General features: G+C 48.1%; 1 protein-coding gene across 2 annotated transcripts in view; it reads left to right on the top strand.

Moving 5' to 3' along the window:
- The first annotated feature begins 32 nt into the window (after positions 1–32).
- The window catches only part of LOC127577926 (proteoglycan 4-like), a 47,556-nt gene continuing 22,321 nt past the window's right edge, over positions 33–25,267 (top strand). Inside the window, exons 1-4 of one of the 2 annotated variants that reach the window (XM_052029614.1) lie at positions 33–165; positions 18,738–18,903; positions 20,178–20,317; positions 22,143–22,274. In XM_052029614.1, coding sequence (XP_051885574.1) covers positions 99–165; positions 18,738–18,903; positions 20,178–20,317; positions 22,143–22,274 — 505 coding nt within the window. In that variant the 5' untranslated portion in view covers positions 33–98. Of the gene's footprint in view, positions 166–2,417; positions 2,548–18,737; positions 18,904–20,177; positions 20,318–22,142; positions 22,275–25,267 lie in introns of those variants that run through there. The other variant, XM_052029615.1, reaches the window with a different exon arrangement.

The raw sequence follows: 25,267 nt of genomic DNA, 5'->3' as shown, positions 1-25,267 counted from the left end.
CTCACTAGAGGACAGTGTAGAGGAGCTGGGGACTGAGAAATCATTCACACTTCAGTTCCTCAGCCTGGAGAGAGGGGAAGCTGCTGACAGCTTCAAGCATGTTGCACTGGCTGTTTATGGGAGCTCTGGGTTCATTACTAGCGGCAAATTCCTCCTGTGTTCAAGGTAGGTGACTCCTGGCTGTTGACTTACCAGAGAAAAAGTCCTTACCTCTCTTTTGACTGGAAAAAGGGGTAAAGCTGTAGAGTTGGGGGAGGCTGATGAAGTGGCAACAGTAGTTTACTTTTAATTGCCTCTGTTGTTAGTAAACTTTTATTGCTTGGCACCACCATTCCTTTGCTTATTTCGCAAATGTTTTGCACATTTTGAAAGTTGATTTCAATGGATCTATTTGCAAGCTCCTTAGGACAACGAAGAGCTCAGAGCACAGCAGGTGATTGATCTGACAGTGCTGGCAGGACCAATTCAGCTGAATATTTGATCAGTGCTCTTATGTAAAGATGGGAAGATGTATGAAAGGAAACTGTGGTGAATTAAAGGATATTCTCCACACAAGAAGCTCTGTAACTGTGGTATGATTAAAGTTTGAGAGAAATGTTACCAAAGAACCTCCAGAAAATTTGGCAAATTCTCGATTAAAGTCCAGGAAACAATCCCGGGTAGATTGGAAAGCAAAGTGACAGACAGTCCCCCCACTTTCTCACCCCCTGATCACTGGGGATTCGAAACCTCACCACCTTCCACACTGGGTGTGAACCAAATCCACCACCACCCCGCCCCTCGCCACCTTGTTCCAAAAAAAAGAGGCGCATTTGCTTTTGTACCCCCTCCAACCTCCACCCAATGAACCGCGGAATGGTGTCTCTGGACATACCCACTTCCATCTTGCCCCAAAGCCGAACACCCTTACCCTGCCACTGTGCCAGGGAGTGAGGGATTGCCCCTTCACCCCCCCCCCACCCACGTGGTAAGGGGGAGGACGAGGCTTGCCCTGCCAACCCACAAGGAGAAGCTCGTGGCATGAGCAGGGGTAGACAGAGATGAACTGAGCAACCTACGATGCTGGAGAGAGTCTTGTGTCTGCCCCTTCAGCAAAGGCAAGGAGCTGGTTACTGGGGAGGGTTCGCCAGCAGTATATTCAGTAAGTCCCTACAAAGAGTTAAACCCATGACTGAGCTCCTGGCCACGAGCAAGGGATTACTGCCCCCTAGTTTACTGGTGGAGTTGCTAACCTGTTGACTGCTGCTGTGAAGTAAATTTGTTTAACCCTGTGAGGCCATTACTCTGCCGGTGGACCCTCATTTTTTCCTGCCCTTCTCCTCTTCAGGTCATACGCGTGTCAGGGGAGGGAAGGCTGTGAGTCACTCTTAGGGTGGGGGTGGGGTGGGGTAAGGGGGAAGGATCAGCGACCTTCCCGCAGCTGTTGTGGAAGACATGTCTCTGAGAATTAGATCATCCCCCCCCCCCCCCCACTGGGTGACGACTCCAGCTTTGGAGGGGGGTCCTGGTGGGAGGGAGGGTGTGGCCCGTTGGGAGTCGCTGACAATCCGCTGGATGGACGGCGGGCACGGGGCAGTTGGGATCGGCTCGGCCGGCTGTTGGCGCTCACTTGTCACTGTAAATGTCGAATCGGATGCCTGCCAGCTTTGCGTCAACAGCCCAGTACAATTCAGTGGCTCGTGACACACTGAGACCCCCTCCCCTTCCCTGAATAAACTCATCAGAGCTTTCCAGGATGGCTCTGTGTGAGAACACTGTGCGAAGTGATCCCACTACGCTCATCTCAGAGTGGTGCTGGGCTATATAAGATAAGATTTCTTTATTAGTCACATGTACACCAAAAGACACAGTGAAATGCATCTTTTGCGTAGAGTGTTCTGTGGGGGGGGGGGCAGCCCACAAGTCTTGCCACACTTCGGGTGCCAACATAGCACGCCCACAACTTCTTAACCCGTACGTCTTTGGAATGTGGGAGGAAACCAGAGCACCCGGAGGAAACCCACGCAGACGCACGTGGAGAACATACAAACTCCTTACAGACAGCGGCTGGAATTGAACCTGGGTCGCTGGCGCTGTAACAGTGTTGCGCTAACCGCTGCACTACCGTGCCTGCCCGAGTGGATTGCGTGTTTACATACCTTTAAGGACAATGTGTAGGAACATTGTCATAGGGACATAGGAACAAAACAAAGAACATCGAATACATTGTTGCACCAGCCACCACTGTGAGCTGGTTGTTGTTCACCCTCAATGAGGGATGATTTGTTAGAAGCTCCAAACTGTTCCTCGACTGACTAAGACGGAGGATGCCACACTGGTGACGAGGATCAAACGTTGCTTCTGCGGAGGTTGGAAGGGGGTAATCAAGAGGACGAGAAGGAAAATTGGAGCCTTCCCAGACACAGCAGCAATGCCAACAGGTTATGGACATAGAGGATGTCGATGAGCTGAGTGGTGACCCTGTTGGCTCTGTACGTAAGTGGAGTCGATCCTGAGAATGAATCTCCAGGGGGGAGGATACAGAACAGAGCAACGCTGCATACCTGAGTAAGGGAAGGTGTAACCTGTACAATTACTGCACAGCGGATCAGCAGTTAGAGCTTCTAAAACCCGGGTCCGAACCCCCAAACTCCGGTGCTGTCTGTGTGGAGTTTGCATGTTCTTCCCGCGACCACGTAAGCTTCCCCCAGGTCCTCCGGTTTCCTCTCACATCCCAAAGATGTGTGGCGAGGTTAATCGGCCACCGTAAGCAACCCCTTAGTGTGGATTGGTCAGAGTCAAAGGGGAGTTGATGGGAGTGTTTGAGGGAGAATAAGTTGCAGCGATATAGGAAAATAAGAAGGGGGGGTGGGACTGAGGGGATCGCACTGCAGGGGGACCTCCTTCTGTGTCGCTATAAGAACTAATAGCACAGACCATGGGACAGGTTTCTTACGAGGATGTTATAACTATTTTGAAGGGGCGTTGTAATCCTGCACCATCTGAGCTTTCTGAGAGCCGTGCACTTAATGTGTGCAACCGGGCACCAGGAGAGATAGTTGGCCAGATGTTGTCAGGTTACAGACACCAGGTACAGGGTGTGCCTTTCAGACTCATTACACTGTAGCTACAGGAATGGCAAACCAAAGAATCCAGAGGAAGGCGTCTGATACCGGACGGTCGAGGGGACATGAGGAAAACTGCGAGCAGGGAAAGGCTATCAAAGAAGGGAAGCAGCTTTGCTCAGGACGTAACTTAGGGAGCAAATTGGTTTTCTTCTGTGGAGCTGAAGCATGTTGACACCACAGGTACTCTTGGCAGGAGGCGGTGGCTCATGTGAGAGGCAAAAGTTTGAGGGTTCGGCCATCTTGCCTGACCTCAGGATGCCCTCCAAGATGGCTCCATATGTTAATTGCCACCAAGAGGGGCAAATATTCTGGCTGTGTGGGTCCCTCGAGAAGGACGTTGCTGATAATGGTGATAGTTCCCATCTGTTCTGAACGCAAGCGGGTAAGGGTCTGCGTTAGTCTCTTTGGGGTACCGTACACTCGGTGGAATGGGAGGGGAAAGAGGAGTTGGGCCTGTTAAACGGAACGTACTGTTTTGCAGAGGGAGTTGGGTCAGCATGCTTACTGAAACTGCTGGTCAGTTAAGACCGCAGGATATAGGTGCAGAATCAGGCCATTCAGCCCATCGAATCTGCTCCACCATTCAATCATGGCTGATTACTTTTTTTATTTCTCAACCCCATTCTCTTGCCTTCTCCCCATAACCCTTAACCCCCTTACTAAGCAAGAATCTATCAATCTCTGCCTTAAATACACACAATGACTTGGCCTTCACACCCTCCGTGGCAACAAATTCCACACATTCACCACCCTCTGGCTGAAGAAATTCCTCCTCATCTCAGTTTTAAAGGGACGTCCCTTTATTCTGAGGCTGTGCCCTCGGATCCGAGACTCTCCCACTACTGGAAACGTCCTCTCCACGTCCACTATATCCAGGCCTTTCAATATTTAGTAGTTTCAATGAGCTCCCCCCCTCATCCAGAGCCCAGAGCCATCAAATGCTCCTCATAAGTTAAGCAAGATAGAGCAAAGGGCAAGATAAGTTAAAGGGCAAGATGTGCGTTGAAAATATCTTGGATATTATTCATTAAGGGAAAGTAGATATGTTGTATGACACCAGTACAGGAGTCTTCAAGTTCTGGGGGAGAGGGACTGTCACGTTGCCAATGGAGACAGATGGGTCCAATTACTTACCCATGGCGGTGGCATTCAACAGGACTGAGTCCCCTAAATTTGAGGGGCTACGTTGGTGGGAGGGATGGGAGGCTGGGAGGGGCGGTGGTGACGAGATCCCAGGGCCAGTGAGGTACACTGGCCTTATCAAAGGAGACCACTGACTTTGAGAGGCAGCCCAGATCCCACGGGTGTATCCAGCCCAGATCCCACGGGTGTGAGAGGTGATCATGGAGAATGAAAAATTAGGACCCACCTTCCACTGTCTGAGAAGGTGGGGAGGAGAAGGGTCGGTGGGGGGGGTCTCACACCCTGGACAGGAGCCTGATGATTGCTGTGCAGGAGACCAGGCACCGCCACAAGTGGTATCAGAGGGCTACCGCCTCGAGAGGTGTGTGTAGCTTGGGGCCACAAGGTGAGGGGACAAGCAAATGCAAGGTTTTCCCAATGGGAGGAAAGCCGGGAGCCGGAACATCGTGGGCAATGGCCATATGCGCGAGAGACTCCAACAGTGAGGAGCCAAGAGCTATGGTGGGGTTAACTGCAGTGAGGGACAGGGGCCAGGAGGGAATCGGACAACAGCGCACGGAAAGTTGTAACTTCCAGAGGCGAGGATGTGCGGTGAGCTGTTGAATTGTGGAAGTGCGGTACTGGTGGTGTTGGTGCCCGGAGCGACCTGTAATGGCACTGGGACAGGGCGTGTCCACGCTGGGACCACCACTGCAAGGTGAAGAAGGGAGATTACGGAGCAAAGTATTAACTGAGCCTCGAGTCCAGGTCAAGGTGAAATGTCTTGGACCGACAAACTTTCCATCAAAGCTGCGTTGCGGGCACGGTGGAGGAAGTGCCATCGAGTCATAGAGTTCCACAGCGTGAAAACAGGCCCTTTGCCCCATCAAGTCCACGCCAACCATGAAGCACTCATTCTTACATTGATCCTACCCTAACCTGTTATATCCCCCACTACATCTCCACCGACTCCCGCCAGATTCTCCCCCAACTCACACACTAGGGGGCAATTCACAGCGGCCAATTAACCCAGCGACCCGCACGTCTTTGGGACGTGGGGAGGAAACCAGGAGCACCCTGGGGGTGGGGGGGTAACCCACACAGTCACAGGGAGAGCGTGCAGACTCCACCCAGAGAGCTCCCGAGCTCAGGATTGAACAGATCCTCCTGAGTGATGGAAATATCCATCTCTCCAGTAATGACTAGTGGTCAACGTGCCGGCCAATTTACCGGAACGCTCAGGTAACAGCTGCGGCATTGTCGGAATCCATGGGGGGGAGTTGAAGGAGATAAGCCAGGCATGGGGGTTGTAGTGAAACCCCCTCAGTCCAGCCAGTGGCTGCACAGCTCTCAGAATGGGGTGTGGTGTCCACAAGACCTGCCGTACACAGGTCTCTTCATTGGCCAGAACCAGGCTGGGTACCTTGAAGGCGGATTGGGTTGTGCTGTGTGGGTGACCTATGGAGTCTGGAGGTCCCACGCATGGTGTTACCTCAGGCGGCATCGCTTCTGGTTCAGTGCGCTGGAACCAACGAGCGGCACGAGAGGTTGGGAGAGCCCCGATGAATGCTGGAAAACCCCCAGAGAGGGAGGATCAGAGGTTCAAAAGAGTCAGTAGAGTAAATTGCTTTATTATTGTCACATGTACTGAGGTACAGTGAAAAACTTTGTTCTGCATGCTGTCCATACAGATCATTTCATCACATCAGTGCATCGAGGTAGTACAGGGGAAAAGCAATAACAGAATGCAGAATAAGGTGTTACAGTTACAGAGAAAGTACAGTGCAGGCAGACAATAAGGTGCAAGGTCATGATGAGGTAGATTGTGAGGTCAAGAGCTCATTTTATCGTAGAAGGGGACCGTTTGATAGTCTTACAACAGTGGGATAGAAGCTGTCCTTGAGCCTGGTGGTACGTGCTTTCAGGCTTTTGTATCTACTGCCCGATGGGAGGGGGGAGAAGAGAGAACATCCAGGGTGGGTGGGGTCTTTGATTATGCTGGTTGCTTCACTGAGGCAGCGAGAGGTATAGACAGAGTCTGTGGAGGGGAGGCTGGTTTCCATGACACGCTGGGTTGTGTCCACAACTCTCTGCAGTTTCTTGTGGTCCTGGGCAGAGCAGTTGCCGTACCAAGCCGTGCTGCATCTGAATAGGATGGTTTCTACAGTGCATCGATAAAAATAGGTGAGGGTCAAAGGGGACATGCCAAATTTCTTTAGCCTCCCGAGGAAGAAGAGGCGCTGGTGAGCTCTCTTGGCCGTGGCTCGACATAGCTCAAGTAAGGGAAGAAGGGGAGGCTGGAGTTGTGATGTGCAGTGGAGCGTGCGTGAAGGCAGGGAAACGGGCAGGAAGCAAGCCTTGGAGACGCAAGGGGACAGCAGACGCTGGAACCCCGGAGCAACACACTGGGGGAGCTCAGCGGGCCAGGCAGCATCCGTGGAGGGAGCTGGGCAGTCGGCCTTTCGAGCCGAGGCCCCTTGTGAAGAGTCTTCATGAATTCCGGACGAAGGGTCCCGACCCAAAACATCGACAACCCATTTCCCTTCACGGATGCTGCCCGACCCCCTGAGTTCCTCCAGCGTTTTGTGTGTTGCTCCAGGAAGAAAGCTTTGTTAGAAATTGTTATTATTGTGTTTGTGATACTCAGGAACAGAAATAGTCGACTAGTTAATCATTGGATATGGGTAGACAGTTATTGTTGTTAAAGTCTGTTAAAAGGTGTAACAATGGGTGTGTGTACCTATAAGAACCATGTGTCCCTTTAAGAACCATGCTTGCCAAGTGATATCACCTTCCCTGCATTGCTGTATGACCCACTGCTGCTTGTTGGTTGTTGTTAGTCATAAAAAATAACGTTTGGCTAGAAGTTCTATTTCTTTGTTTTACTGAGAAGTAATAAAGAAGAATCCATAAGCCCTACACTACTAAGACCAAGGGTCAACCTGGCCAAGAAATTGGTGAGAACTGCTGTGTGTTCCCCAGACATCAACGGTGGCCCCTGTGTGCACTGCGCTGGGACTGTGCTCTGGACTGGTTGACCGCCAACTGAACCCTGCAAAGGTTCCCACTGCCATCACATGCTGCTCCTCCACTCTCCCTTCCGCGGAGTCCAGTGAACTAAAGGACACAAATGTCCATCAGGGCTTCCACAGTGAGCCTCATTTTTTCCCTTAAAGCAGCCCCCAGGCCCTCTGGAGCCCTGCCTTTTAAGCTAACAGCTCCAACGGAGCTTGGAAGACTGACTGGAGTTCAGAAAGGGTTCCATGACAGACACACAGTGCAGGCGGAATCCAGCTTTGATTTTCAGGGACATTCACTACCGAGCTCACACCGAATCTGTGCAGACCATGGAACGTTTGAAATTCTCCCGTAAGTCAGTGCAGCCACCCAGAACAGACCCCACAGCCATGAAGGAAGTATGAAGGCACACACTACGCTCTTCCTGAAGAAACCATCCAGCTAAGGGCGTAAATGTGTGGTTATTATATTTGTTGTTCTCCAACCACTCAGGAAGATTGGTGCAGATTTCAATCGTTTAGTTCACTGGTGCTCCTACAATGTGGGGAGAGGGAACCACGTCCCGGGGCAAGCAATAGAACGCTGGAAGAACTCAGCGGGTCAAGCAGCATCTGCACAGGTAAAATATGTCAGTCGACGCTTTGGGCCAAGACCCTGCGTCAGGACTGAGAGGGAAGAGGAAAGATTGTCGGTCGAAGGAATGTTCTGAAAGTGCCTCTGTGACACTTTGATACCTCAAGCTAGATTGTCCCTCATGCCTTTCACAATGCCTGGGGCAATTGTGAAAGTGAAAGCAGAACCGCATCCCACATTATCACTTCAAATCACCCAAATTTCCCAAAGAACTTGGCACAGTGTTCTTCAGTTCATTTTCTTGTCAAGAAAATTACTTAACACCATCTGAAAAGTTCAAGAAGGGCAAAAGATTGCCACATTATAGGGAGATGTTCTTGTTTCCATATGATTTTTCAAACACATTCTCAATGCGTTTAATATTTCATTTCAAAACAAGTTTCCCAGACGCAGAAACTTGATATCCAGAGCTTTCAGCAGAGGCAGATGTTCTCAAGGTTTTTAAGAGTCATTTTCTCTTTTTGAGTGTGCACCTCTGCTGTATTTTGAACCCAGGTAATGTAGAGCATACAGGGAAGCATGAAGAGACCGAGAGCTGGTTGAACGCGATTAACTAGTTTATTTAACTCTCCAACTACCCTGTATCTGCACCTGTATGTCCCACCTTTGTAATACAGCACTCTGCTTTTTCACATGAAAGAGTGACTTAGACAAACATATTATTTATGGATTTTGCCTATTCAAAAATGTTCTGAGTCACTTCTGTCTTCTCAATGGAACTTGTGTTGTTGGCATTGTACCCACTTGTTGACAGGGCAGGTGTTACTGATTGACTCAATTCAGTAGAATCTTGTGTCATTACTTCCAAAGTCTCCATTGGATCAATTTCTGGTTTGCCCTGGTAATCACAGAACTCTTCGACATTCTGGTGCATGTCTCTCCCTGGAGTTATGTGATTGACATGCATACTTCTGACTTTATCTTCTATTTTCACCAGACTTTTTGTTTTGGTAATGTGTTCTTCACCCATCACTCCAACAGCTCATTGTCAAACACTGGATTTGCCAGGTGTTGTTAACACACAAACTCCACCATGTTCTTTGAATTATTTCTCTCCACGGTTTAAGTCATGAGCTCAACTTTGGTCAGAGTATCTGACCGATTGGTAACTCAGCAGGGTGTAACTGGTTTCCATAGAATCCTGGAGAGATACAGCACGGAAACAGACCCTTTGGCCCACTGACTCCACCCTACCCATCAACCAGCCATTTACAGCAATCCGACGTGAATCCAATTCTCTCTACATTCTATCACCTTGTCCTGGATTCTACCACACACACACACACACACACACACACACACACACACACACACACACACACACACGCACACCCACCCACACAGACACACACGCACACACACGCACACCCACACACACACGCACATGCACACACACACAGACACACACGCACACACACGCATACCCACACACACACACACACACACACACACACACACACACACACCACACAGACACACACACACCAGACAGGCGCACACACACACACACCACACACACACACGCACACACACACACACACATATACGCACACGCACACCCACACACACACACACCCACACCCACACACAGAGTCACACATGCGCGCACACACACACATGCACACCCACACACACACGCACACCCACACACACACGCACACCCACACACACACACAGTCACACATGCGCGTACACACACACACGCACACCCACACACACACAGAGTCACACATGTGCGCACACACACACACGCACACAGAGTCACACATGCACGCACACACACCATGCACACACACCACACATCGACACACACACACACCACACACAGATATACACACACACTCACACACTGACAGAGACACATGTTCACACACACTCTCTCACACACACACACACATACACACACATACACGCACACACACTCACACATGCACACACACACACACGCACACACACACTATAGACACACAAACACTCATGCAGACAGACACAGACACACACACACTAGGGGCAATTTACAGTGACCAATTAACCTACTGTCCTGTACATCTTTGGGGTGTGTGAGGAAACCAGAGCACCCGGGGGAAGCTGGTCACAGGGTGAATGCGCAAGCTCCATACAGACAGTTCCTGAGGTCAGGATCGAACCAGGTTCTCTGGCCCCGTCAAGCAACACCTCTACCACCCTGCTGTCTAATTTTGAAATGTGGGTAGCACAGCCAAACGCCTGCTGATTGATGTTGAACTTGGCACCTATGTAACACTAGTTTCATCAACTCTTCCACAATCCTCACCACTCTCCACAGCACCAGCTGACCCTGTGACAGAAACCTGAGCTACTTCTTCAAAACACCGCTTTGTTTCATGAAGAGCTCAGATAGAAAGAAACAAAACTGGAATAAATAAAATTGGAACTTTTGTTTTATTTTTAAATAAAATTGGGGGCCATGACCTGTGACTAGCCGCTCTAGTAAGCCATGACATGAGAAAATGAATCTGAATTCTTCAATGGCAGGCTCTGTTGTAGTACAGCACTGAACATGTTTCGCCTTGACCTAATCTGAGAGTAATAAGTAGCCATCTCCCATCTCACAGTCATTAATGCACATTCTTTGGAAGGATCTTGCCGTTCATTTCCAGTACTAAAGCTTTCTTCGATGCAAGCTTGGACCAACAGCGCTCTCACCTGCTAACCGTTCACCACCTTTATCTATTGCTGACCAATAAACAGAACATCTGCCATTGCCATCCTGCTCACCGTCGCAGAATGTTCAGAGTGAAGCTCTTCCAAAATCTGCCCTCTCAGCACAGTTGAGGTGACAGCTCTGTGTCCCCATTTGACACAGCAGGGATCTACAGACCAGTTACCCCGACATCAGTGGCAGGGAAAATACTGGAGCCTATTATTCTTCCCTCCTCAGAGTCAGTACAGTGGTTCATCTAGTAGAGCCACTGCCTTGTAGCGCCAGAGACCTGGCTTCAATCCGGACCTGTCTGTGTGGAGTTTGCACGTTCTCCCTGTGACTGCTTGGGTGCCTCAGTTTTCTTCCAGATCCCCAAAAATGGTTGGTCCCTGACAGTTGCCCCTAGGTGGGTGGCAGAACCGGGGGGGGGGGGGGGGGGATTTGAAGAGTATGCAGGAAGAATAAAAAGTGGAATTAATGTCAGATTGGCATAAGTGGGTGGTCGATGGTCAGCACAGACTCGGAGGGCAGAAGGGCCTGTTCTCTTGTTGTATCCCTCCATGACAACTTTTTAGATCAACAACTCATTGGTGAAATCTAGTGACCCTGCCTCCCATTTGTCTGATTCAGTCTGTCCTCTTGAAGAGGTTTCTCATAAACTTGTTTTAGATCAGTGTCTTTTTGTGTCTTCTTGGCTACTGTAACTGCCTAGAACAGAAGATCCTCTTCCGATATTTTTAGTTGGAAGATCACTCCCGCACTCCATGCGTCCGAATACTCATATTGTAGCTTTTCCACACATGTGCTTTGTAGCGGTTAGCGTAACGCTATTACATCACCAGCGACCCGGGTTCAATTCCGGCCGCTGTCTGTAAGGAGTTCGTACGTTCTCCCCGTATCTGCGTGGGTTTCCTCCGGGTGCTCCGGTTTCCTCCCACATTCCAAAGACGTATGGGTTAGGAAGCTGTGGGCATGCTGTGTTGATGCCGGAAGCGTGGCGACACTTGTGGGCTGCCCCCAGAACACTCAATGCAAAAGATGCATTTCCCTGTGTGTTTTGATGTACATGTGACTAATAAAGATAGCTTATTTTGTTTCAACCTTTTTTTAATTTATTATATAATTAGATTGAGATAAGAGAATGCACCGGTTTTGACGCAAAGGTGGGTCAATAAAGGAAAGTAGAATAAATGAGCAAGAAATATAGAACCATTCTGTAAAAAACCTCTATTGATATGCAAAAAGCAAAAGATGAGAGAATTCTAATGTGGGCCTCCTATAGACTGAGCCAGGAGAAATTGATGAATTGGCAGAAAAATTAAACATGTATTCTGTGTCCACCTTCATGGAAAAAAAAACGTAGAAACCCTATTGGAAATAGTGGGGAACAGCAGGTCTAGAGTGAATGACGAGCTGGAAGGAATTAACATCAGTAAGAGATATTGGAGAAATTAATAGGACTGAAGGCCAGTAAATTGCCCAGAACCTGGTGACCAAGGTTTTGGCTATGGAGATAGTGGTTGTCATCTTCTAAATTGCCAGAGATTCCAAAACAGACATCGGAAAGTAGCAAATGCAACCCCACTATGTAAGAAAAGAGGGAGAGAGAGAACAGGGATTCACAGAGCAGTTAGCCTGAGTGACAGCAGTAGGGAAAATGCTGGAGCCAAATATTCTTCTCTTCTTCTGAGGCAGTCCCTCGGGTTGGCGACGACTTGCTTCCGCTGCCGATCTGTGGGTTCTGAGCCTACGTGGGATGTCCTAAACAATGCCCCTGGTAGAGCAGAAGGCACCTGGCATCACAAGGCCCTCTTGTCTCCCACGAACACGGAACCACCATGCTCAGGCCATTAGTGTATGACGCCCTGACCCCTGGAAGCTAAGGCAAAAGGGAATAGGAAAAAATGGATCGTTTTTGGGGTTGGGATCTTATTGGATGGCAGAGCAGGAGTAAACGGTTGAATGGCCCTTCTAGTTGTATGTTTGTTATGGTGTAGCCATTGTTTGCATTACGATTGTAGGATCAAGAATTACCATCGAAGGCACGTGGTCTGTGACCAAGGTAACCATCTGCCCAATAGGAACTGGTGAATCATTTTCATTCCAAAGATAACTCTTAATGCCTCTTTCTCAATGTGAGCAAGGTTTATCCAACTCCTCAACAACCTGGATGATTGGTTTTTTGACCATCATCCATTAGGTCTGGAAGCATCACAGGCAAGTTTCAATGTATGTGTTTTAACAGAGCAAACTAACAAAGACTCACATCGTCGACTCTCACACAAGACGTATGCCATGTGTCGTTCTTTGCCTCAGTTCCATTTCTTGTCTTGCTTTGACAGCTGAGGAGGTGATATCAGCACGGCTGCAGGCTCTGGCAAGGATGTGTCAGAGCACCGCCTTCCTGCCTCTCTCGGGATCTGTGGCTTGTAAGAGATAAGATAATAAGATTTCTTTATTAGTCACATGTATATTGAAACACACAGTGAAGTGCATCTTTTGCGTAGTGTACTGGGGGGCAGCCCACAAGTGTCGCCGCGCTTCCGGCGACAACATAGCACGCCCACAGCTTCCTAACCTGTACGTCTTTGGAATGTGGGAGGAAACCGGAGCACCCAGAGGAAACCCACACAGACACAGGGGGAGAACATACAAACCCCTTACATACAACGGCCGGAATTGAACCCGGGTCACTGGCACCGTAAAGCATTACGCTAACCGCTACACCACCGTGCCTGAGATGGCTGATGAGGCCAATCGCATTGGTGGGGCAGGAAGTGAAGAAGCAACACGCCTCTCTTGCTTTGGTTGAACGACCTTGACTTCAGATCTGCTCGCTGGAACATCTTGCCATTGTAACTGGTTCCTCATGGGGAGGATGGCTTCCATTCCATCTGTAAAAACAATCCATTCCAGCCTGACCCACACACCTTGGCCCTTGCTTTGGAACCCCAGCCTCCCCTCCTGCTCCACTGGGCACCTATCTGTACCTCGCATTATCTGCTCACCCAGCCATACGAAGGATGTCATTAAGCTGGAGAAGCTGCAGAAAGGATTCACAAGGATGCTACCAAGACTGGGGGTGGGCCTTGAGTTATAAGGAGAGAGTGGACAGAGGCTGGAGTGAAGGAGGCTGAGAGGTGACCTTATAGAGGTTTATAAAATCATGAGGGGGATGGATAAGAAGGATGGGCACAACCTTTTTCCCAGGATAGGGCAGTCTAAAACATAGAATATAGAACAGTACAGCACAGTACAGGCCCTTCGGCCCACAATGTCGTGCTGACATTTTATCCTGCTCTAATATCTATGTAACCCTTCCCTCCCACATAGCTCTCTATTTCTCTATCATTCATGTGTCTATCTAAGAGTCTCTTAAATGTCCCTAATGTATCTGCCCCCACAACCTCTGCCGGCAGTGCGTTCCACGCACCCACCACTCTCTGTGTAAAAAACTTACCCCTTGTGACTTCCTCCAATCACCTTAAAATTATGTCCCCTCGTGTTAGCCATCGTCGTCCTGGGAAAAAGTCTCTGACTGTCCACTCGAGCTATGCCTCTTATCATCTTGTACACTAGAAGGCACAGGTTTAAGGTGAGAGGGGAAAGATTTAAAGGGGACCTGAGGGGCATGTTTTTCACACAGAGGTTGGTGGGTATATGGAACAAGCTGCCAGAGGGAGTGGTAAAAGGGGTAGAATTACAATGTTTAAATGACGTTCAGAGAGGTACATGTGTAGGAAAGGTTTAGAGGGATACGGGCCAAATGCAGGCAAATGCAACTAGCTCAGGTAGGCACCTTGGCTAGCATGAACGAATTGGGCCAAAGGGCCCGTTTCTGATCCTCTGTGACTCTGGACAAAATCTTCTGGTATTCCTCAATCTTTAAATGCTTATTTTTGCCAATCTTTTCCTTTTTACATATCTATAGCAGCTTTTATAACCTAGTGTTCTGCGCTTCTCACTAGATTACTCTTGTGTTTGACTTAGCTTTGCCCCACCAATACCTCGGTCCTCTTTTGTGGGATTCCGAAATTTTTCCAATTCTCAGGAACACTGCTTTCTTTTGGCAATGTAATAAATCTTCGCCTTTAATCTAATGCAATCCTTAACTTCTCTTGTTAGCCACAGCTGGAATACCACGTTTTTTTTAAACATGCGAACAATATTTAATTCTTTAAAGAATTAGCCTTGCCAGTTTATTGTCATACCTTTTAATGTTCTTTTTCAGTCTATCACAGCAAACTCGTGCCTCATATCTTTGTGAATGAAAATTTAAAAAAATTGCAGTTGCTGGATACCTGAAGCAAACGTCAAATGCTGGAAACATTCGGCAGGTCAGGCAGCATCTGTGGAGAGAGAAACAGAGTCAATGTTAGCGGTTAGCGTGATGCTATTACAGCACAAGTGACCCGGGTTCAATCCCTGCCGCTGTCTGTAAGGAGTTTGTATGTTCTCCCTGTGTCTGCGTGGGTTTCCTCCGGGTGCTCTGGTTTCCTCCCATGTCCCAAAGACGTACAGGTTAGGAAGTTGTGGGCATTCTATGTTGGCACCGGAAGCGTGGCGACACTTGTGGGCTACCCACAGAGTATTCTACACAAAGGTGTATTTTGCTGTGTGTTTCGATGTACATGCAACTGGTAAAGATATCTTATCTCATCTACTGTAGTGTAGCAGTTAGTGTAATGCTATTACAGCGCCAGTGACCCAGGTTCAATCCCTGCCGCTGTCTGTAAGGAGTTTGTATGTTCTCCCCGTGTGTCTGCGTGGGTTTCCTCCAGGTGCTCCGGTTTCCTCCCACATTCCAAAGACGTACGGGTTAGGAAGTTGTGGGCATGCTATGTTGGCGCCGGAAGCGCGGCGACACTTGCGGGCTGCCCCCAGAACACTCTACGCAATAAGATGCATTTCACTGTGTGTTTCGATGTACATGTGACTAATAAAGAAATACCTAATATCTAATCTAATGTTTCAGTTTGAAGTACCTTAATCAGAACTGGGAAAGAGAGAAAACAAGCTTGTTTTAAGCTGCAGAGAAGGTTGGGAAGAGCTGGATAGAACAAACGAGATTATCTGTGATATGGTGAGGTCAAGGTTGCCATGGGGATAAGTTGTTGCTGAGGCCATCTGCCTGAAAGATTAATGAGGGAAATTACCAAGAGAGAAAAACTAAAGGGACACGTGAAAGCTGTGAAATGTAGGTCAGAGCTGTATAACTGCTTAGCAGGTCAGTCAGTGTCAGTGGAGAGAGTAAAACTGAGTTAATGTTGTGGAGAAATAGTGACACAGTGGGAAATAGTCCTCAAGCAGAATCTGCCGAGGGTGAGGGCGGGGAGAAGATAAAATGGCTGAACACACTCAAGCTTCGATGCATATGACTGGGTGTGTGACTCTTTCAGTTCAAAAGTAGAGCGCAGACAAATGGTTTTAGGGCAGTTAGCCTGATAGAAATTGATGGAGATGGTGAGAATGTGTCTGAGCCAAACAATACCGTTCAAGTGTGCAAGGAAGTCATTCTTCTAACTGAAACAGGCTCAGAAATGTACATCACGTCAGCAATTCCTTCACCACAACAGAAAACAAAAGATGGTACAGTACAAAATCCACACAACCATTTCACTCTCAGACCATCAGAAATTGTGGAGAGCTACATAGGTGGAACTAGGGGCCTTTAGTCAGGAGAGACGATCAGTGAGCGCATCTTGACATTGAAGAACCTGTCTCTGGCGTCCTTCCGGGCTGTCCATTGAGTGACTAGCTCACGTTGTTTAATCAGTGAGTGAACTTAGTCAAAGTTTTTAAACACACGGGGCCTCACGTCTGAGTTCATGTGCAATACTTCGACATGTGCGGTGAAAAATTGACTACTGTCAGTGGTCAGAGGGAGCTTCACATCCTTGTACATGAACCATTGAAAGTTAATGTACAGCTGCAGCAGAAAATGAGGAAGACACGTAGTATATCGGCCTTTATTGTGAAATCATTGGGGTGCAAGAATAGAGGTGTCTGGCTCCAAATGGTGAGGTTGAATCTGGAATAATGTACCTTGGCCTGACATCCCTTCCTAAGGAAGAATATACTTGCAGCAGAGGGCATTCAATGAAGGTGCACCGGATTGATTCCTGGGAGTGTTGGTTTGATGTATGTGGAGATATTAATCCTGTACTCTTGACTGTTGAAATCATTTTTTTATGGGTCTTGACAGTGTAGACATTGGGCTGATGTTTCACTTAGCTGGCATGTCTTGAACGAGGGGTCACAATCCCAAATTAAGGGGTCAGCCATTCAGGACAGAGGAATTTCTTCACTTAAAATGGTTGTGAATCTTTAGAATTTTTTACCCAAGAGTGGGGAGGCTAAGTCATTGAGTATATTCTAAACAGGGATCAACAGATTTTTTACATATTGAGGGAGAGTGAGGCCGAGTAAAGTTATAGTCATGGTCCTGTTGAATGGCTGGGCAGGGGTCAGAAGCTGAATGGCCTTCTCCTGCTTATATTTCTTATGTAATAATGTTCTTATACTGTGCATTATTGACATCTAAGGGGTTGCTCATACCAGCCATTACAGTTCCAGTACTAAAAGAGTGGGATAATTCTTCACACTTCCCCATTACTGCCCCAGTACTACAGGAGCCGGTATAATTGCTCACACTGCCCCAGTACTATACGAGCCAGTATGATTGCTCACATTATGGCATTGCAATTCCTGTACCAGGAGGTCATCAATAATCACTGATAATGTCCCATTCCAGTCCCTGTACTTGATGTAGTTGCTTTCTACAGTGACTGCCATCAACCAATGTACGGAGGTCTCAAAGAAATGTCTCCTGGACAGTGTGACAACATAAGAGCTGCTGAAATTTAGAATTATACAGAATGGGAGAGATAAAAGATAGAGTCAAACACATGGGAATAAGGAACAGTGACAGAGCAAGTGCTCAGAAACCACCTGAGAAATGGGAAGAAGTCGAAATAAGTAAAAAAAAATAGGGTTAAAGGCAGGGCAGAAACACGATACCATAGAACCATAGAACACGACAGCACAGAAAACAGGCCATTTGGCCCTTCTAGTCTGTGCCAAAACCTTATTCTGCTAGTCCCATTGACCTGCACCCAGTCCATAATCCTCCAGACCTCTCCCGTCCATGTATCTATCCAACTTATTCTTAAAACTTAAGAGTGAGCCCGCATTTACCATGTCAGATGGCAGCTCCTTCCACACTCCCACCACTCTGTGAGTGAAGAAGTTCCCCCTAAACCTTTCCCTTTTCACCCTAAGGCCATGTCCTCTCGTACTTATCTCTCCTAATCTAGGTAGAAAGAGCCTACTCGCAATTACTCTGTCTATACCCCTCATAATTTTGTAAACCTCTATCAAATCTCCTCTCATTCTTCTACGTTCCAAGGAATAAAGTCCTAACCTGTTCAATCTTTCCCTGTAACTCAGCTCCTGAAGACCCAGCAACATTCTAGTAAATCTCCTCTGCACTCTTTCAATCTTACTGATATCTTTCCTATAGTTAGATGACCAGAACTGCACACAATACTCCAAATTTGGCCTCACCAATGACTTAAACAACCTCACCATTAACATCTTGATAAGCAAATCAAGGTGGTGGCAGGTACCCTTCACTGAAAAACATCAGTGAATGAGCTGGGTTTTTACTATAAACCAACAGATTTTATTTTTTGACCATGTGGGTTTCCTCTGGATGTCCTGGTTTCCTCCCACATCCCAAAAGTGCTGGTCATTAGGTTAATATGGTTAGAAGAGAGGAGAGATTATTCACTTTTAGTCATCCATTATTACTGGGAAGCATCAATACTGTCCATAAATAAGATTTCTTTATTAGTCACATGTACATCGAAACACACAGTGAAATGCATCTTTTGCGTAGAATGTTCTTTGGGCAGCCTGCAAGTGTCACCACGCTTCCGGCGCCAACATAGCATGCCCACAACTCCCTGACCTGTACGTCTTTGGAATGTGGGAGGAAACCAGAGCACTCGGAGGAAACACACGCAGACACGGGTACCTGAGTCAATGTGGGGCCTTGATACCAGCTCCAGGGCCCCAGATAGCTCAGGTGTCTGTGCTTAGAGATGATACAGATGTGTGGTGGGCATGATCAGAAGCAGTCAGCCTGAGATGGCCTCATTCTGTGTTTCCAGGTGTGAAGGCAGATTGCAGGCACCACGGAATCTTTCAGAAGGAGTCTGGTGGTCGCTATCAACTGGACTTTAAGGCCGCGGCAGACCTCTGCCAGTCCCTCGGGGCCACCTTAGCCACACTGGAACAACTGAAGAGGGCCCACGCAGACGGCTATGAAACCTGTAGGTAAGCAGACCTCAGGGTGGAAGAGAGACCGTCCTTGCAGTTGGATGGCATAGTCACTCTGACCCCTGCTGGTGGACAAAGGAACTGTCAATGACTGGTTATTACAGAGCAGCAGGGTTATTAGTTTGAGCCAAGGACTTAGAAGAGAAGGTCACCAACCCTAATATCATGCAAGTTTCATGACCCCACTACTAATCCCACTTACCTGCACTAATTCCATATCCCTTTATGCTCTGCTCATTCAAGTACTTGCCAAAATGCCTCTTAAATGCCGTTACTGTTCCTGCCCTGCTCCCATCCCTCTGGCAACTCATTCCAGACACCAACTACACTTTGTGTGAAAAATTTACCCCTCAGATCCCCTGTAAACCTCCTCCCTCTCACAAACCTGGGCCTTCTAGTTTTAGACATCCCTACCATGGGATTAAGGTTAAGGATAGACTCCTTCACTGGTCCCAGCCTGGTAAACAGATTCATTTAATTCAGTTAATCTCAGTTTGCTTGCCTTTTTTACCCTGCCATTAAATGTTCACACCAGGTGAAAGGAAACAGCTCCTGAACATTGCAATGGGCTTTTATCCTGCCACAGCTCATTGGTGGGCGAGTGAGGAAATGTCCATAAACTGACGCAAAATGCAGAGTACCTCCCAAGGTCAGCCCATCTATGGAACACCCTTGCTCCCAGTTCCCCTGCTTCTGAGAGGCCTTGGTGCATCTCACCAGCACTACAGTCTCTTCTATTTGAAATGCACCTCAGGCCACCTCCCTTAGCTTTGGAGGAGCAACTATTTCGCTGATGCCCTTCTGGTTCCCAGAGCTGTGTGTGATCCAGGCTAGAGTGAAGGTGGAGTTTCTGCAGCTGAATAGAGTCCTAAACAAGTCAAACCCCTTGCCAGTGAGAGAGAGAGAGAGAGAGAGAGAGAGAGAGAGAGAGAGAGAGAGAGAGAGAGAGTGAGGGAGGGAGGGAGGGGGAGGGAGAAATAGAGAGGGGGGAGGAGAGGGGGAGAAGGAGAGGGGAGGAGAGGGAGAGGAGGAGGAGAGACAGGGGAGGGAGGGGAGAAGGCGAGAGAGAAACTTCAGACGGTTGCCTGAACAACGCTGCCTTAACTATGTTCACTTACAATCAGCAGACAGGAGACCCTATCTCTGGCACAGCCCCCACATTCCCTGGTGCCTCAGGCCTCAGTCGGACCACCTGGACTGATCTGAGATTAAGGACAGGTGAGCTGCCCACGTTGACGTTGCCCTCAACATTGCTTTGTTTTGTTCCACAGGTATGGGTGGATCCAGGGCAGGCTGATTGCTCTCCCTCGAGTGCAACCTCACCCCTCTTGTGGGAAAAGAATCACGGGGATCTACACTGTTTCAAGGCCACAGCACATGAAGTATGATGTCTTCTGCTTCAAAGGGACAGGTGGGTGGCAACTCTTCTGCAATGACAGTTGAAAGGGGCCTTCATTATAAAGGGATCTGATGGGCTGGTCCTTATGATGAACGGTTCGGATGGAGAGACTCCATAATGGAGTGATCTGGTGGAGGGACTCACTAATTATAAAGAGATTGAGCGAGGGGGCTCTATTTACAAAGGGATTTGATGGGGGGACATCCTCATTGTGAAGGGATTGAATGGGGAGAATCACTTTAAAGCAATCCAGTCAACAGGCTCGCTGGTTATACAGGGTTTTGCCTGGGGACAATCCCTCACTGAGGAAAGTCCTTTGTTAAGAAGCAATTCATTGCAGACGGTCTTGATGTATAGGGGTCTGATGGGGTGATTTTGAAGGGATCTGATGCAGAGACTCCCTCACAATGAAAGGGTGCAATGAGGCGACTGTCTCAGGATGAAGAGTTGATGAAGAGACACATTATAATGGGGTGTGATGGGGAGACTGGTTATGAGGGACATGACAGGGGAACATTCTCAGTGTAAAAGGGAGATATTGCCGATCTGTTCTCAGACGGATAACAAGTCTGTTCACTTGAAATTTAAACAGCCCATCATGTGTGTAGTGGGGGAGTTGCAACTCTGTGTGTGTGTGTGTGTGTGTGTGTGTGTGTGTGTGTGTGTGTGTGTGTGTGTGTGTGTGTGTGCGTGTGTGTGTGTGTGTATTTATGTGTGTATGTTTGTCAGTGTGTGTGTGTGCGTGTGTTTGTGTGTGTGTGTGGCTCCATGTGTGCATGTGGTGTGTTTATGTGTGGTGTGTCCCTGGTCTGTGTGTTTGTGGGTGTGTATGCATGTGTGTTGGGGGTGTGTATGTTGTTTTTATGCATGTGTATGTGGTGTGGTGAGTGTATGTATGGGTCCATAAGTGCCTGTGTATGTGTTTGTGTGTATGTGTGTGTATGTGGTGTGTGGTGTGTGGGGGGTGTAGGGGGTTGTTTTGGGGTGTGGTGTGTGAAGGAGGGAGAGGACTATGTGTAAGGAAGTGGAGTGTGGGCTGTGTGGGATGTGGGGTGAGTGAGGTGTGTGGGGTGTGAGTGTTGTGTGGGATGTGGGGTGTGTGGTGTGTGCGGGTGTGAGTAGTATGTTGGATGTGGGGTGTGTGGTGTGTGGGATTGGGGTGTGTGGGCTGTGTGTGGGGTGTGGGGTGTGTGTGGGGTGTGGGGTGTGTGTGGGGTGTGGGGTGTGTGTGAGGTTTATGGTGTGTGTGTGGGGTGTGGGGTATTTGTGGGGTGTGGGGTTTATGGGGTGTGTGTGGGGTGTGGGGTATTTGAGGGGTGTGGGGTTTAAGGGGTGTGTGTGGGGTTTATGGGGTGTGTGTGGGCTGTGGGGTGTGTGTGGGGTGTGGGGTATTTGAGGGGTGTGGGGTTTATGGGGCATGTGGGGTATTTGAGGGGTGTGGGGTTTATGGGGTGTGTGTGGGCTGTAGGGTGTGTGTGGGGTGTGGGGTATTTGTGGGGTGTGTGTGGGATGGGTGTGTGTGTGGGGTTTAAGGGGCGTGTGTGGGGTGTGGGGTATTTGTCAGATGTGGGGTTTATGGGGTGTGTGTGGGATGGGGGTGTGTGTGGGGTTTAAGGGGTGTGTGTGGGGTGTGGGGTATTTGTGGGGTGTGGGGTTTATGGGGTGTGTGTGGGATGGGGGTGTGTGTGGGGTTTAAGGGGTGTGTGTGGGGTGTGGGGTATTTGTCAGATGTGGGGTTTATGGGGTGTGTGTGGGATGGGGGTGTGTGTGGGGTTTAAGGGGTGTGTGTGGGGTGGGAATCACCGCAACACTGAACAGTGATTTTTCTATCATTCAGATGACAAAAGCTGTGCCTCGGAGAATTCACCATCAACCGTGTCCACAGCTCCCACCCACCCAGGGGTAACCGGAAACAACAACCTAACAGCCTTGGGGATGAGGATGGCCATGGGTTTACCGATCATCACAGGTACCTCTGGAGCCTGCTGCTTCTCTTTCAGCTGCTCCTGATTTCCAGCACCAGTGACTGTAACTATTTTTGCAGAACATCATAGATTGCTGGTGTTTGTCACTCCTTCCACGGCTATGTGGCACGTCTAAAGTTTCAGTCACTGCATCTCCCTCCCCGCCAACAAAGTCGTCTCAGATTGATCTGCTGTGGTTAATTGATGTTGTTTTGTCTTTGTAGAGTCAGATTCATCTGCTATGTATACAACAGATATTGTTGGCGTTTGTAGATGCAGAACAATCTGCCATGTATATTATAGACCCTGTGGGTGGGTGGGTGTGTGTGTGTGTGCGTGTGTGCGTGTGAGCATGGAGTATCTCCTTTCAACGATCCGTCATGGATAAAACATTTCAACGTGTATCTATATTGATCAATAATATCCATTGACCATGTAGCAGATCACATTCATCTATAATGTATATAACGGTAGAATATAGAAACACGTTGACCTGCAGCAAATGTAGTGTGTGTGTAATGGGAATTACAGACACACAGTGACAGTAGAGACAGGAGGGACTGTAGATGCTGGAATATGGAGCAACAAACAATCTGCTGGAGGGATTCAGTGGGTTGAGCAGCACCTGTTGGGGGGAAAGGAATTGTTGATGTTTCGGGACAAAACCCTGCATCAGGATGGGATCAGGACAAACCACACAGGCACAGTGGGCACTACGGACATACAGTGATTGTGGTTTTGGTATAGTGGGGTCTCCAGACTTAGTTATTGTGCTTGTGTGTGACGAGCATTACAGGCGCACAATGGCAGTGTGTAAATAAGCCCATAGCAATTGTGGTTAGTGTGTAATGGACACTACAGGTTGACAGTGACTCTGTTCATGAGGGATGGTAAAATGGACTCCCAGTGGCTGTTTTTTTCTGCAACAGGCTGTCAGTTGTGTGTAGTGCAGATTCACAATGATTGTGGTTTACAGGTCGTGGGTACTACAGGCTCACAGCGATTGTGTTCTGTATATAATCGGACTCACAGTAAGTGTTGTTGATGTGTAATGGGTGCTACAGAGACACAATGGTGGCTCTTCATGTGGGATGGGCACTGTGTGTAATGGGCACAACAGATTGATGCAAAGGTGACCACAGACAAACATCCATTGCTGACGGAATATTCCCCAGGCTGCTTCGTGAGGTGAGGGAGGAGATTGCTGAACCGTTGGCTAGGACCTTTGAGTCCTCGTTGTCCATGGGAATGGTACCGGAGGATTGGAGGGTGGCAAATGTTGTCTAGTAGGGATAGTCCAGGGAATTACAGACCAGTGACCCTTACGTTTGTGGTGGGCAAACTGTTGGAAAGGATTCTAAGAGATAAGATCTGTGAGCATTTAGAGAATCATGGACTGATTAGGGACAGCCAGCATGGCTTTGTGAAGGGAAGATCTTGCCTCACAAGCCTGATAGGGTTCTTTGATGAGGTGACCAGGAAGATTGATGAGGGTAGTGCAGTGGATGTGGTCTACATGGATTTTAGTAAGGCGTTTGGCAAGGTTCCACATGGTAGGTTTCTTCAGAAGGTCAGAGGGCAAGGGATCCAGGGAGGCTTGGCCATGTGGATTCAGAATTGGCTTGCCTGTAGAAAGCAGAGTGTTGTGGTGGAGGGAGTGCATTCAGATTGGAGGGCTGTGACTAGTGGTGTCCCACAGGGATCGGTTCTGGGACCTCTATTTTTCGTGATATTTATTAATGACTTGGATGAGGGGGTGGAAGGCTGGGTTAGCAAGTTTGCAGATGACACAAAGGTCAGTGGTGTAGTGGATAGTGTGGAGGGCTGTCAAAGCTTACAGAGGGATATTGATAGGATGCAGAGCTGGGCTGAGAAGTGGCAGATGAAGTTCAATCCGGAGAAGTGTACGAAGAAATATCAGTCCAGTATTTTTTGAAGTTTTTGGTTTGCTTTCGTTTATTATTGTACTGTTTTTGATCTGGGGGTTTTCTTTTCAGATAATTAAATTTCTTTTCAATTTCTTTTTTGTATCACACTCACTTAGCAAGAGAGCGGGAGGTCCAGATTGAGGCACTGCAGACTTACAATGAATGTGTTTTTTGTGAAAAGAGACTACAGGCTCATGGTGATTGTGTTTAATGCATAATGGGCCCTTGAGGCTTTGGGGTTTGTGTGTATTGAACACTATAGGCACAGAGTAACTGTGGTTTTGTGCCTTGAACACTACAGACTCACTGTAACTGTGTTTGTTTGAGGGGTACTGCAGACACACAATTGTTGTTCTGTGTTTACAGGTTACTATAGACCCACAGTGATTTTGGTTTGATTGCAATGGGAAGTATGGACTGACGGTGATTGTTGTCTGTGTGTTGAAGGACACTACACACTCAAAGTGATTGTGGGTGGTTTGTAAAGGACGCAGTGTTGAATTCAAGGAGATGCAGATCCTCAATGATCGTGGCTTGAGTGTTATGGACAGTACAGCTACACAATGGTTGTAGTTAGTGTGTTGTGCCCACAGCAGACTCAATGATGCTTTGCGTGTACAGTGGTGGGTTGTGAATGGTGAACATCATCGACTCACGGTGATTGTGGTTTTTTTCCTGTAATTTACACGACGGACTCTAAGTAGTTGTGCGTTGTGTAAAATGCACATTAAGAACACGGTGTTTGTGTTCAACGGGACCTACAGATTTTAAATGATTGTGTTTTGTGTGGAATAGCCACCACAGACTTACAATGAATGTGGTTTGTATGTAATGGGAACAAACGATGCCGTAACGGTGTGTAATGGCCCAGACAGTTTCACAATGATTGTAGCTTGTGTACTATAAGTGGTTGTATTTATAAGTCATGGGCATTATGCAGTCACAGTGATTGTGTCTTTGTGTAACAGGCACTGGGGACTTAAATTTGGCTGTGATTTTTGTTTGGGGCAATGTGATTGTGTTTGTGCATAATTGGCATTACAGTCTCACGTCTGTACGTAATTGTGATG

Source organism: Pristis pectinata, chromosome 14 (genome assembly GCF_009764475.1).
Source record: "Pristis pectinata isolate sPriPec2 chromosome 14, sPriPec2.1.pri, whole genome shotgun sequence".
In the NCBI taxonomy this organism is placed as follows: Eukaryota; Metazoa; Chordata; class Chondrichthyes; order Rhinopristiformes; family Pristidae; genus Pristis; species Pristis pectinata.
Note: the sequence above shows the minus strand (reverse complement) of the source record. Positions and strands in the feature narration are given on the sequence as shown.